A 13,760-nucleotide genomic window follows, 5' to 3' on the forward strand; every position below is an offset into this window, starting at 1 on the left:
CTTGTACAACCACTCTGGAAGTCAGTCTGGCAGTTTCTCAGAAAACTGGTCATAGTACTACCGGAGGACCCAGCTATACCTCTCCTGGGCATATACCCAGAAGATGTTCCAACTGGTAATAAGAACACATGCTCCACTGTCACGTGTTTTGGTCGAGTCAGCAAGGAGACTGCAACCCTATAGGTGGAACAACAATATAAACTCACCAGTACCCCCAGAGCTCGCATCTCTAGCTGCATATGTAGCAGACGATGGCCTAGTCGGCCATCACTGTGAAGAGAGGCCCCTTGGTATTGCAAACTTTATATGCTTCTTTACCATCCAAAGAAGACTATATCAAACCCCCTCCATCCTATTTGCCTGATAGCCCAATCGGAGAAGACCCTGGTTGCCTTCTTTCCTTCTCCCCTCCTTCTCTTCTTCCTCCTCCTCCTCTTCAAAGTAAACTGTAGCCAAGAGCTTCTTTGGTTGGATGCCTACATTTATCAAGTCCTGAGTAGATGCTAATTATCTCCACTCCTGAACTGACATTTTTGCTATGTTGCAAGAAGCATACCACCTCCTAAATTACATACAACCTGAGGTGGCACAAGAGTGTTAGATCTGTTTTAAAGCCTGACTACTTTATTGGGAGTAATGGTATCCTCCAATTGATCAGCTTGTCTGTTTCAAGAAGTAGCCATTATGTTGGGAGATACAAAACCTCATGTGTGGAGGGTCTGTCTGACCACCAAAACATTTATTTTAACTATATTGAAGTACAGCCCAATTTTGAAAAAGAAAAATCAAAAACATTTAACTCAGTCCTATCAGTGCACCAAAGCCTAAGACATGTTTATGCTGAAGCTCTTTACAAAGTACAGAGGGCTTCATTCATAAGATGAGTTCCTGTTGACTTCAAACAATTCTCAAGATATAGGTCCTGGGAGAATGACTGAGGTAAATATAATCTCTGTGGGAGTCAGGATTTGTCCTAGCCCTAAGATAACATAGAAGTCACTAAGGCTGATAAAAAGAACAGAAGAACTCTCTCTCAAGAATGAGTTTTATGGCCTAGAAGCAAATGTGCACAATTTAAGGAGAAAGGATCTGAGATAAGTAAAACAACTTCTGTGAGATCCAGGCAGAGCCTGAATCATCAGAGAGCAAAGGCTCAGCAGGTTGTAAACTATTTCCTTTCCCAGGATTCCAGGAGGAACAGCGAAACATTTCATCCAATTAAAGAGCTAAGCTATACGTTTAACTGTTCCTGGCTTCTCTAATGCTTGTGCGTGTGTACAACAAGACAGTTTTGCCCTCTACGCCCATGTCTTGTCATGGCAAATTACCTCCTTGCTATTTCTCCCTTTCTGCTTCTTGTATTATTAAATTCGTGATTATTCTTAACCCAGAAGCTTATTTCATTTCCACAAACTTGGTACTTTGCATGCACCACTAGTCTCATTTGGTATATGACCTCAGAACATCTGTATAATAATCCAGTTTTATGCATGGTTACCAATGTACTTCCCAAAATTTATGTTTATTCTGGACCAGAGAAGAGCACCTTCTATTATACTTTGGGCTGCTCCACCAATGATACAGGAGAGCAGCTCTTCTCCTTGTCCCAATATTGGTAGGAACAAAAAATGTATCAGAGTTTTGAATTTACTCCTCCAAGAGGAAAATTCAGAAACAAAGAAAATATATGCTAGACAAAAGAAAGCTGTCTCATATTCCAGAGATCTGTGTAGGAAGCACACTACATGTCACCACAGCCAACCCCTATGCTAGTAAGAAAACAAACAAACAAACAAACAAACAAAAGCAGAAATTCCTAGGGATGTGTGGCCATCAATCAGAAAAAGGGATTGGGGCTACTTTCACCCTCAGGAACACATCTGAAGGATTGAAGGACAAGGTGTGGTAATTTGCTTTGAACCATATAATCCTTGAATCCATGAGATCCAAGTGGTGACGTTTGAGAAGCAGCTGGACAACAAACAGCCTGTTGTACTTACAAGATACCCACCCTGAATTCAGCACCTTTGATATGACTATGAAGCTGGTCCCACATGAGTCTTGTAGGCTTCAAAACCATACAGAGATGCCACTGATGAAGTATAGTGTGTACCATGGTGTGTAAATGATGGGATAGGAAAAAAAAGGACATGAGGCCTGGGGATGTAGCTCAGATGGTAGAGTGCTTGGCTAGTATCCACAAGGTATTATGCTCTAACCTGAGCTAAATAGTATACAGGGATGTGAGACTAAAGAGGAAGCAAAGTATATGATATAAGAATACCAAAGGAAAAGGTGAGTGATAATGGGAAAATGATATTCAAATAGAAATGATTGATAATTTCCCAGAAAAAAGTAATTAAATTTAGAGCTTATACGTGAATACTTCATTTAGTAAACATTACAGTGACAACACAGACATAACCAGAAGGTCAGAAGAGATCCCAAGTTGTTTCATAATATACCTGTCTATGTCAACTGCAGAATATGCCATAATACATACAGAGAGAAAAGAATCGTCCTCCTAAATTTATATTTATATTCCTTTAAAAGTACCATTTAAGGATGCAGTTATTCTAGACACACCCCTGGATTTCAAGGAAGCTCCTTTAAAGAGAGTCCTACTGCTCCAGTTGATGGGTAGCAGGCACATGCCAGAGGTCAGCTATTAGTAAGTTCAGCTATGATTTGCACTGCAAAGAGCTGGTTTTCCCAACATCATACATTTCCAAACAGACAATTTCCAGGACTGATCCAGGTGAGGGTAGCAGTATCATTTGTTCTACCTAAAGGCAGACCAGGTAAAAATTAGCATCCTCCTTGGGATGCAAAATGACATTTGATTGGACTACATTAATGATACACAACTGCTTCCACCAATACCAATCTCTTCCTGTCTCTTTCTACTTTCTTTAGGCCTGTATTTTGAATACATTTATTATATACTAAATTCCATATGGAAGGCAGCTTCATGTGAACTCATGCTGGCTTGTATTTATATGTATGTATGTCTATGTATATATGTATATACACATGTTTGTGTATATGAATATATACATATGCATACATAGACATATATACATATAAACATAAATATAGGTACATATACATATACACGTATATATGTTTGTGTACATGGCTATGTACTTAGGAATATATATTTAAATATTAAAAATTGTACACATTTTAAATATATACATATATTTATATACATAAATTTATATATTTAAGTATTTAGGAATATATTATATAAATATATAGAAAAAATATATAAATATATTGAAATTTATAAATATAAAAATTATAAAGATAATATAAATAAATTTTATATAAAGATAAAAATATATAAATGTTTTAAATGTATAAGTATAGTTATATAATATATATTACTAAACACTTACAATATCAATATTAACATATTAAAAATTTAGGAATATATACATATATAATATACATATATATAATACATATCATATCATACAGCATGCATAATGTATATAGGTGTAATGTATAATGTGTAATTAATGATATATATTATATGCATATTTATTCATATATTTACATGTATATATGAAGAGAATATTATTATAACCATATAATTATAAAAACATGATTTTAATATTATAAATTGTATTATATTTATAAATATATGTTTACATATAAATATTATATGTATTATTTTTTTAATATTTTTATTACATATTTTCCTCAATTACATTTCCAATGCTCTCCCAAAAGTCCCCCATACCCTCCCCCCCCCNCTTCCCTNCCCACCCATTCCCATTTTTTGGCCCTGACGTTCCCCTGTACTGGGGCATATAAAGTTTGTGTGTCCAATGGGCCTCTCTTTCCAGTGATGGCCGACTAGGCCATCTTTCCATACATATGCAGCTAGAGACAAGAGCTCCGGGGTTCTGGTTAGTTCATAATGTTGTTCCACCTATAGGGTTGCAGATCCCTTCAGCTCCTTGGGTACTTTCTCTAGCTCCTATATTAATTATATTATATTATATTTATATTATATTATATAAATTATATTATTATATTTATATATTATATTATAATTAATTATATTAATATATTAAATATTATGTTAAATATACTATATTAACTATTATATTAAATAATTACTATATTATATTATATATAATTGTTTACTTGTTCACTTTACATTCCACCCACTGCCTCCTCCCAGTTACCTCTCCCACAATCTTTCTCCAATCCCCCATCCCCCATCTCCTCCTCCTTTGAGTATCCCCTGACCCTAGCATATCAAGTCTCTGTGAGGCTAGGTGCATCCTCTCCCACTCTGAAGCCAGACAAGACAACCCAGCTAGAATAACATATCCCACAAACAGGCAACAGCTTTTGGGATAGCCCCTCTCCAGTTGTTCAAGACCCACATGAAGACCAAGCTGCACATCGGCTACATATGTGCAGGGAGGCTTAATTCTAGCCCGTGTATGATCTTTGGTTGGTGGTTCAGAATCTGAGAATCCCAAGGGTTCAGGTTAGTTGACTCTGTTGGTCTTCCTGTGGAGTTCCTATCCCCTTCAGGCAACAATCCTTCCTCCTATTCTTCCATAAGAGTCTGCAAGCTCCATCCACTGTTTGTCTGTGGGTGTCTGCATCTGTGTAAGTTAGCTGCTGGGTGGAGTCTCTCAGAGGAGAGCCATGCTAGACTCCTGTCTTCAAGCATAACAGAGAACCATTAATAATATCAGGAATAGGTGCTTGCCTATGGGATGGTTCTGAAATTGGGCCAGTTATTGATTCGCCATGAAATATTTATATATAATATAAAATATGTTAATTATAAAATCTATTTATAATATATTAAATATTTATATTATACTTTATTGTACTAAATATACAAAATTAAATATAATTTTATTCATAATTTATCTGTATTTTCTTTTTTATGTTCACTTGTTTTATTTGGTGTTTATAATTTTTTGAATAAAAGCCATACAATGTATTCTTTTAAAAAATGGTTATTTTATTTATTTACATTTCATATATTATCCCCCTTCTCTGTTTCCCCTCTCCGAACCCCCTCCCACTTCTCCCTCTCCCCTCCTATCTCCCCCTGCTTCTATGAAGGTGCTCTAACACCTACCCACCCACTTCTACCTCCCTACACTGGGGCATTGAGCCTTCACAGGACCAAGGGCCTCTCCTCCCATTTTTGTCTGACAAGGCCATCCTCTGCTATATATGTAGCTGGAGCCATGGGCTCCTCCATGGGTACTCTTTGGTTGGTGGTTTAATCCCTGGGAGCTCTGGGGATTCTGGTTGGTTGATACTGTAGTCCTTCCTATGGGTTACAAACCCCTTCAGCTCCTTCAGTCCTTTTTCTAACTCCTCCATTGGGGACCCCATGCTCAGTCCAATGATTGAATGTAAGCATCTGCCTCTGTATTTATCAGGCACTGGCAGAGCCTCTCAGGAGACAGCTCTATCAGGCTCCTGTCAGCAAGCACTTGTTGGCATCCACAATAGTATCTGGGTTTGGTGTCTGTATATGGGATGGATCCCCAGGTGGGGCAGTCTCTGGATGGCCTTTCCTTTAGTCTCTGCTCCACACTTTGTCTCTGTATTTCCTTTAGACGGGAGCCATTCTGTGTTAAAAATTTGGAGATAAGTGGGTGGCCCCATCCCCCAACCAGGGGCCTTGCATAATCTCTGGATATAATCTCTACAGGTTCTCTCTCCCCTTTGTTATTTTAGCTAATCTCATCCCTGCTGGGTCCTGAAAGCCTCTTGCTTTCCTGGCATCTAAGGATCCAGCTATACCATTACTGGGTACATACCCAAAAGATGTGCCAACATATAACAAGGACACATGTTCCACTAGGTTCATAGCAGCCTTATTTATAATAGCCAGAAGCTGGAAAGAACCCAGATGTCCTTCAACGAGGAATGGATACAGAAAATGTGGTACATTTACACAATGGTGTATGACTTAGCTATTATAAACAATGAATTTATGAAATTCATAGGCAAATGGATAGATCCGGAGGATATCATCCTGAGTGAGGTAACTCAGTCACAAAAGAACACACATGGTATGCATTCGCTGATAAGTGGATATTAGGAAAAAAGCTCAAAATACCCAAGATACAATTCACAAACCATATGAAGCTCAAGAAGAAGGAAGACCAAAATGTGGATGCTTCAGTTCTACTTAGAAGGAGGAACAAAATAATCATTGGAAGTAGAGGAAAAAAGCAGAGCAGGAGCAGGTGTGAGAAGAGACAGGGAGAAGTACTGAGGGTCAGGAAATCTGTATTTTCTATATTGTTAATATAACATGTTAAACTATATATGAATATATTATAATGATAATGTATTTATTAGATTATAACAGCACATAAAAATATAAATATATTTACATATTGTATAAAATATATTATATAATATATTTAATAAAATATATATTTAATAATATATATTTTATATATTCATATATATTTTATATATTTATTCATATATTTATAATATAAAATAATAACATATTTTCCTAAGTACTTAAAGTATTAGTATTATGGTATTAAGTATTTAGGAATATTATATATATATATTAATATATTATATAATACATAGTATATACTGTATACTACATTACATATAATGCATAATATGTAATATACAATATAATGATATATTTATATGTATATTTATATAATTATATATACTTATATGTATATATATTTATTTTTATATAAGGATATAGAAAGAATATGATTATAACTATATAATTATAAAATATAATTATGATATTGCAAATACAAATATATTATGATTATAATGTATTTATTAGATTATAATAGCACATACAAATATAAATAAATATATATTTATAAATATATTTACATATTATATAAAATGTATTTATACATAATATATTTCATATAAATATATATATTTATATATTATATAATATATTTTATATATTTATATATTCGTATATATTTATATATAATATATTTATTTGTATATTTATAATATAAAATAATAATAATAATTAATAATAATAATAATAATAAATTTTCCTAAGCACTTAAAGTATTAGTATTAAGTTGTATTAAGGTATTAAGTATTTAGGAATATATAATATAATATATATTATATATATTATATAATACATAGTATATACTGTATAATATATTACATATAATACCTAATTTGTAATATACAATATATTAATATATTTATATGTATATTTATATAGTTATATATACTTATATATATATTTATTTTTATATAAAGATATAGAAAGAATATGATTATAACTATATAATTATAAAATATAATTATAATATTGCAAATATAAATTATAATTATAAATATAAATTATAAATATAATAATTTATAATATTGCAATAATTTATAATATGAAACAAATATAATATGAATATTAATATGAATAGAAATATATTCAAATTCATATTTATAAATTAATATAAATATATTTGTAAATATATTTATATATAAACAAATGCATAAATCATAAATATAATGTTAACAGTTATATTTTACAATATAATTTATTATATTAAATATTATATTATACTTATGATTCATTATGTTAAATGAAATTATATTAATGTTATGTTATAGTAAGTATATTAAATATGTTAAATTCTATTAATATTTTAAATTTATGTATAATTTTTACACACAGTCACTTGATATCCTGCTCACTGCCTCCCTCCTGGTCACCCTCCCACAATCCTTCCTCCCATCCCCTGTCTCCTTCTCTTCTAAGTGGTTATTTCCTTACTTTGGCACATCAAGTCTCTGCAAGGCTAGGGGCATCCTCTCCCACTGAACTAGACAAGGCAGCCCAGCTAGAAGAAGAAAGCCCATGTACAGGCAACAGCTTTTGGGATAGCCCCAGCTCCAGTTATATATGATATATCTATTTCAAAATATATAAAGATATTAGTTATTATATTATATTTATTGTGGTATAATATGATATCAACATATAATATACCATTAATATATTAATATATATTAATAAAATATATTTATGTATTCATATAGTTATATAATATAAATATTTCTAAATACGTAAATCATATTCCTAAATATATATAGACTTACACAAAAACAAATATATATATATATATATATATAATTGTGTGTGTGTGTGTGTATGTGTGTGTGTGTATGTGTGTGTGTGTGTGTGTGTGTGTGTGTGTGTGTAAAACAACAATTAAAAAAGAACAGGCTATGAATTTGAGTGAGCGGGTAGAAGGGGATGCATGGCAGGAGTTGAAGGAAGAAATGGAAGAGGAGAAATAATTTTATAACGAATGAATCCAGGATGCTCACGGACCGCTACGAGAGGGAGAGACCCACATGGATGTTCTTCAGCACCTTTGGAAAGTAGATAGTGAAGCTGTTCTTATGGGCGTCTGATCAGGCCGGCTCTACGCTCATCTTCCTTGATGCGTTGGCGCTGGAGAAGACGAACTGAGCGATGACGACGCATCTTGGCTTCTCTTTCTCTAGCTTCAAATGTAAAATATATATATTAATATATATTAAAAGAGAGAGTTTTGGCCCAAACATGCTTAGGTTAATTTCTAAGACTTGAGTTACTAAACTCGGGGTCTTGAAAAGAGCCCAAGTTGCAATACACTTTATGGACTTTTTTTTTCTTTCAGTTGTGTCTTTCAAAGCTGTAATGGCGCAACATTGGTCACCTAATGTGACCCTATAATGTTGTAATGCTCAGACAGGTATCTTCCTCTCATGGAGAAACTAGAAGGTCCCGGGGATTCCAAGGCCATAGGTGCCAACTAGAAAGACTATGCTAATCACATTGAGCGCTCATTTTGATTGGGCAATGTGTTGTCAGGCAGATAAACCATCCAATCATACTCAGTACCTTGTTGTCCAATCAAATGTCAAGTTGGTTCATTACGCGACCTAACGGCATGTGCATAATATGTTAACTGTTACTTCAGAAACCGCCATTTTCTGACTTTTCGTCAGGTTGGCGCCCTCAGCCATGGCGTCTACCACGGCTATGGACGTTCTGGAGGAGCTATCTTCGGATAGTTCCGAAAACCAGGTACAACCAAGAAAGCCTGAGAAAGCCAAAAGGAAAAAGGACAGACCAAAGAAAGAGGGGCCGGAGAAGAAGGCCAAGAAAGAGAAACAGGAAAAAGCAAAGCCGGAGAAAAAGCCGAAGAAGAAGCCAGAAAAAGAGAAGCAGAAGGGAGAGAAGCTGGAGACGAAACCCAAGAAAGACAAGCGGGAGAAAGCGAAGCCGAAGAAGAAGCCGGAGCAAGAGAAGCCCGAGCAAGAGAAGCCCGAGCAAGAGACTCCTGAGCAGGAGACTCCTGAGCAGGAGAAGCCTGAGGTGCAGTGTCGTCGTCGCTCACTTCACCAAAGCATCAGGGAAGATGAGCGTAGAGCCCGTCTGATCAGACGCCGTAAGAACAGCTTCGCTATCTACTTTCCCAAGGTGCTGAAAAATATCCATGTGGGTCTCTCCCTCTCGCAGCGGTCTGTGAACATCCTGGATTCATTCGTAAAGGATATGTTTGAAAGAATTGCATCCGAAGCCAGTTTCTTGGTGCGTCAAGCCAGAAACTCTACTATCAACTCCAGAGAGATCCAGACCGCTATCCGACTTCTGCTTCCTGGCGAGCTCTGCAGGCGTGCAGTGGCTGAAGGAACCATGGCGATGGTCCGGTATATCTCCAACAAGTAAGCAGCTTTAATTTCAAAACAACAAAACCCAAAGGCTCTTTTCAGAGCCACCACTTCTCCTAAGAGAGCTGTAGCATGAACAACTCCAGCAAATGAGTCACTTTGACTTTAAACCAAACAAAACCCAAAGGCTCTTTTCAGAGCCACCGCTTCTCCTAAGAGAGCTGTAGCATGAACAACTCCAGCAAATGAGTCACGTTGACTTTAAACCAAACAAAACCCAAAGGCTCTTTTAGAGCCACTACTTCGTGGTTCGAGTTTGACCTCCAGAAGCCTCCGGCCCCTTCTTCGGGCATTCCCAATTAACTTAAAAAATAAAATGTTTGTTATACTAAATGTTGTTTCTGCTAGTTCATTTGGGGTTCTGCTGGCAAAGGGATAGGTTTTTCTTAATTGCGCTGTATTTTGACAATTGTTTCCCTTTTGTTGAAATTTTGGCCGCATATCCTGATTATGGTTTCCCTTCCCTCTGCACCTTCGTTTTTCCTGATATCCTCTCCCATCAGGATTCACCACCTTTGTATCTCTCATTAGAAAACAAACAAGTTTCTAAGGGATAATAATATAATAAAATTAATATAACATTATTAAATATAATAACATACTAATACAGTATAATAAATATAGTATAATATAGTTATATTAATATAACATAAGAAAATATAATGTAATATATTATATATAATTAATGTAATATAAAACAAAAATTGTATCAGGGTCCTTTCAGGGAAATCTTGCTGGTATATGCAATAGTGTCTGGGTTTGGTGGCTGATTATGGGATGGATCCTGGAGTGAGGTAGTCTCTGGATGGTCCATCCTTTCGTCTTAGCTCCAAACTTTGTCTCTGTAACTCCTTCCATAGGTATTTTGTTCCCTTTTCTAAGGTCTTTCTTCTTCTTGATTTTCTTGTGTTTTGCAAATTGTATCTTGGGTATTCTAAGTTTCTGGGCTAATATCCAGAATACAGAAGTGGATGTTCACAGTCATCTATAGGATGGAACACAGGGCCCCTAGTGGAGGAGCTAGAGAAAGTACCCAAGGAGCTGAAGGGGTCTGCAACCCTATAGGAGGAACAACAATATGAACTAACCAGTACCCCTCAGAACTCATGTCTCTAGCTGCATATGTAGCAGAAGATGGCCTAGTTGGCCATCATTGGGAAGAGAGGCCCCTTGGTCTTGCAAACTTTATATGCACCAGTACAGGGGAACACCAGGGCCAAGAAGTGGGAGTGGGTGGGTAGGGGAGCAGGGCAGGAAGGGGGGGTTTACAGGCAACTTTCGGGATAGCATTTGAAATGTAAAGAAAATATCTAATAAAAAATAAAAAATAAAATAAAATAAAAACAAAAATTAACATCAAAATTGGCAGGAGACCTGAAAGGCATGGCCTGGAAGAGGCCAGAGCCCAAGCCCAGGGGAGGCAGTGGCAGAGGCAGCAGTGGGGGCAACCCAGGCAGCCCAAGCCCCGCGGCCTGGGCCTGTGCTTGGCACCATGAGTGGCAGCGGGCCTTCAGGAGGCGGCCCTGGGGCCTGGCACTGACCAGCTTGTTTAAGGAGCCAGGCTGCGGTGGTGGTGGCCCCAGGGGCTCGGCCTCTGGCCCAGGAGGCACTGGCTGTGGGAAGGCATCAGTCCGGGCTATGGGTGGGGGCGTGGGAGCCTCGAGCTGGAGGGGGGGAGGGGTGGCCCCAGCAGCAGAGGCGAAGAGGCAGTGGTGGCCCCGCGAGCACTATCTTCCCGCCGCCAGGAGTGAAGCTGGGCCATGACAGCGGGAAGGTGACCACAGTGGTAGCTACTTACTGTAGGCCAAGGCCCAGAGTGTTCCCAAGAAGTGGCTTACACTGACATCAAAGCGATTAGTAATGGCTCATTCGGAGTAGTGTACCAGGCTCGGCTGGCAGACACGAGGGAACTGGTAGCCATCAAGAAGGTCCTTCAGGACAAAAGGTTCAAGAACCGAGAACTGCAGATTATGTGTAAGCTGGACCACTGCAATATTGTGAGGCTGCAGTACTTTTTCTACTCCAGTGGGGAGAAGGACGAGCTATATTTGAATCTGGTGCTGGAGTATGTGCCCGAGACGGTATAGTGAGTGGCCTGCCACTTCACCAAGGCCAAGCTGATCATCCCTATCATCTACGTCAAGGTGTACATGTACCAGCTCTTCCGGAGCTTGGCCTACATGTACTCCCAAGGTGTGTGTCACCGTGACATCAAGCACCAGAATTTGCTTGTGGACCCTGACAGTGCTGTCCTCAAGCTCTGCGATTTTGGCAGGTAGGTCTGTCCTGCAGCCTGTGGGGTGCCTGAAGGCGTGAAAGAACCTCCAGCTTGCTTCCATGCTTAACCCTGCCTGTCTTTTCCCACAGTGCAAAGCAGCTGGTTCGGGGGGAGCCTAATGTGTCCTACATCTGTTCTCGGTACTACCGTGCTCCAGAAGTCATCTTTGCAGCTGGTTCGGGGGGAGCCTAATGTGTCCTACATCTGCTCTCGGCACTACCGTGCTCCAGAACTCATCTTTGCAGCCACAGATTACACCTCATCTGTGGTCGGCTGCCTGTGTACTGGCTGAGTTACTTCTCGGCCAGCCCATCTTTCCTGGGGACAGTGGGGTGGACTAGCTTGTGGAGATCATCAAGGTACTAGGAACGCCAACCAGGGAACAAATCCGAGAGATGAACCCTAAGTATACAGAGTTCAAGTTCCCCCAGATCAAAGCTCACCCCTGGACAAAGGTGTTCAAATCTCGGACAGCACCTGAGGCCATTGTACTCGGCTCTAGCCTGCTGGAGTATACACCATACTCAAGGCTCTCCCCACTTGAGGCTTGTGCCCACAGCTTCTTTGATGAACTGCGGAGTCTCGGGCCCAGCTCCCCAATGACCACCCACTTCCCCCTGTTCAACTTCAGTCCTGGTGATCTGTCCATCTAACCATCTCTCAATGCCATTCTCATCCCTCCTCACTTGAGGTCCCCAGCAGGCCCTGCTTCTCCCTCACCTCTTCCTACACCCCGTCCTCACAAGCTTTAACTGACCCTCAGACTGGTCAAGACTGGCAGATATCTGATGCCACAACTGCTACCCTCACTAGCTCTTCCTGAGGCCCCCACCGACTACCCCTCCGTGTCCATCTGGGAAGGCCCAAGTGACGCTGGGAGGGGGGCCACAGCCCATCAAGCTTCTGCTCTGGCTGGGCCCCTAGACTAGAGGGCAGAGGTAAATGAACTACCCCCAGCATCTAGGCCTCCCTCACCAGCCTAACCTCTGTGGTGGGCTTTTTAAAGAGGATTTTAACTGTTTGTGGGGGAGGGAAGAGAAGGAAGGATGGGGTTTGGGGGTATGAGGACCTTCTACCCCCTTGGTCCCCTCCCCCAGGCTACCACTCCTTCCCTCCCCCCCTCCCATGTCCCTTGTAAATAGAACCAGCCCAGCTCATCTCATCTTCCCTTCCCTGGCCCCCTGGGTGTTAATAGATTGTTATAATTTTTTTTCTTAAAGAAAATGTCGATTCACACCATCCAACTTGCCCCCCCAGCTGTACCCCTTCTTGTCCTCTGCTCCCAAGGCTTCCTCCCTCTCCCCATCCTGGAAGGAGGAAAGTAGAGAGAGTCCCTGGTGTCTTAGTTTCCACAGTAAGGTTTGCCTGTGTCCAGACCTCCGTTCAATAAATTATTGGCATGGAAAAAAAATTGGCAAGAGAAACAGAGCCCCAACCATTCACACCCATAAAAATATTAAGCTTGAAGCCACAATATAGACACAAAGGACAAGAAGGGTTAAAAGAGGGAAGAAATATATACATATATATATATATATAATTTTATATTAATTTTATAATATATAATATAATGCATACAATATAATTTTATATTAATTTATATATGTTAAATTTTATATTAATACATATTAATATAATATTTTTTAAAAAGGAAGCCCTGATAAAACATTGGAGACAAGGAGCTTCTTAAGATGCCAGAGTTCACTTTCTCCTGGTCATCTACTGCTGGGCATAGGACATACATTTA

At 38.5% G+C, this 13,760-nt stretch overlaps 1 protein-coding gene and 1 pseudogene across 1 annotated transcript; both read left to right on the plus strand.

Annotated features, from left to right (window-relative positions):
* The first annotated feature begins 9,025 nt into the window (after positions 1–9,025).
* LOC110286454 (histone H2B type 3-A-like) lies at positions 9,026–9,733 on the plus strand. Its single transcript, XM_021152778.1, has one exon. The coding sequence runs from the start codon at positions 9,026–9,028 to the stop codon at positions 9,731–9,733; it is 708 nt and encodes a 235-aa protein (XP_021008437.1).
* A 1,494-nt stretch (positions 9,734–11,227) lies between these two features.
* Positions 11,228–12,836, plus strand: LOC110287324 (annotated as a pseudogene).
* The last annotated feature ends 924 nt before the right edge of the window (positions 12,837–13,760 follow it).

This window comes from Mus caroli, chromosome X (assembly GCF_900094665.2).
Source record: "Mus caroli chromosome X, CAROLI_EIJ_v1.1, whole genome shotgun sequence".
Taxonomy (NCBI): domain Eukaryota; kingdom Metazoa; phylum Chordata; class Mammalia; order Rodentia; family Muridae; genus Mus; species Mus caroli.

What these genes read in the sequence shown, in the direction of transcription:
- LOC110286454 (XM_021152778.1), top strand. Translation starts at nt 9,026, where the DNA reads ATGGCGTCTACCACGGCTATGGACGTTCTGGAGGAGCTATCTTCGGAT.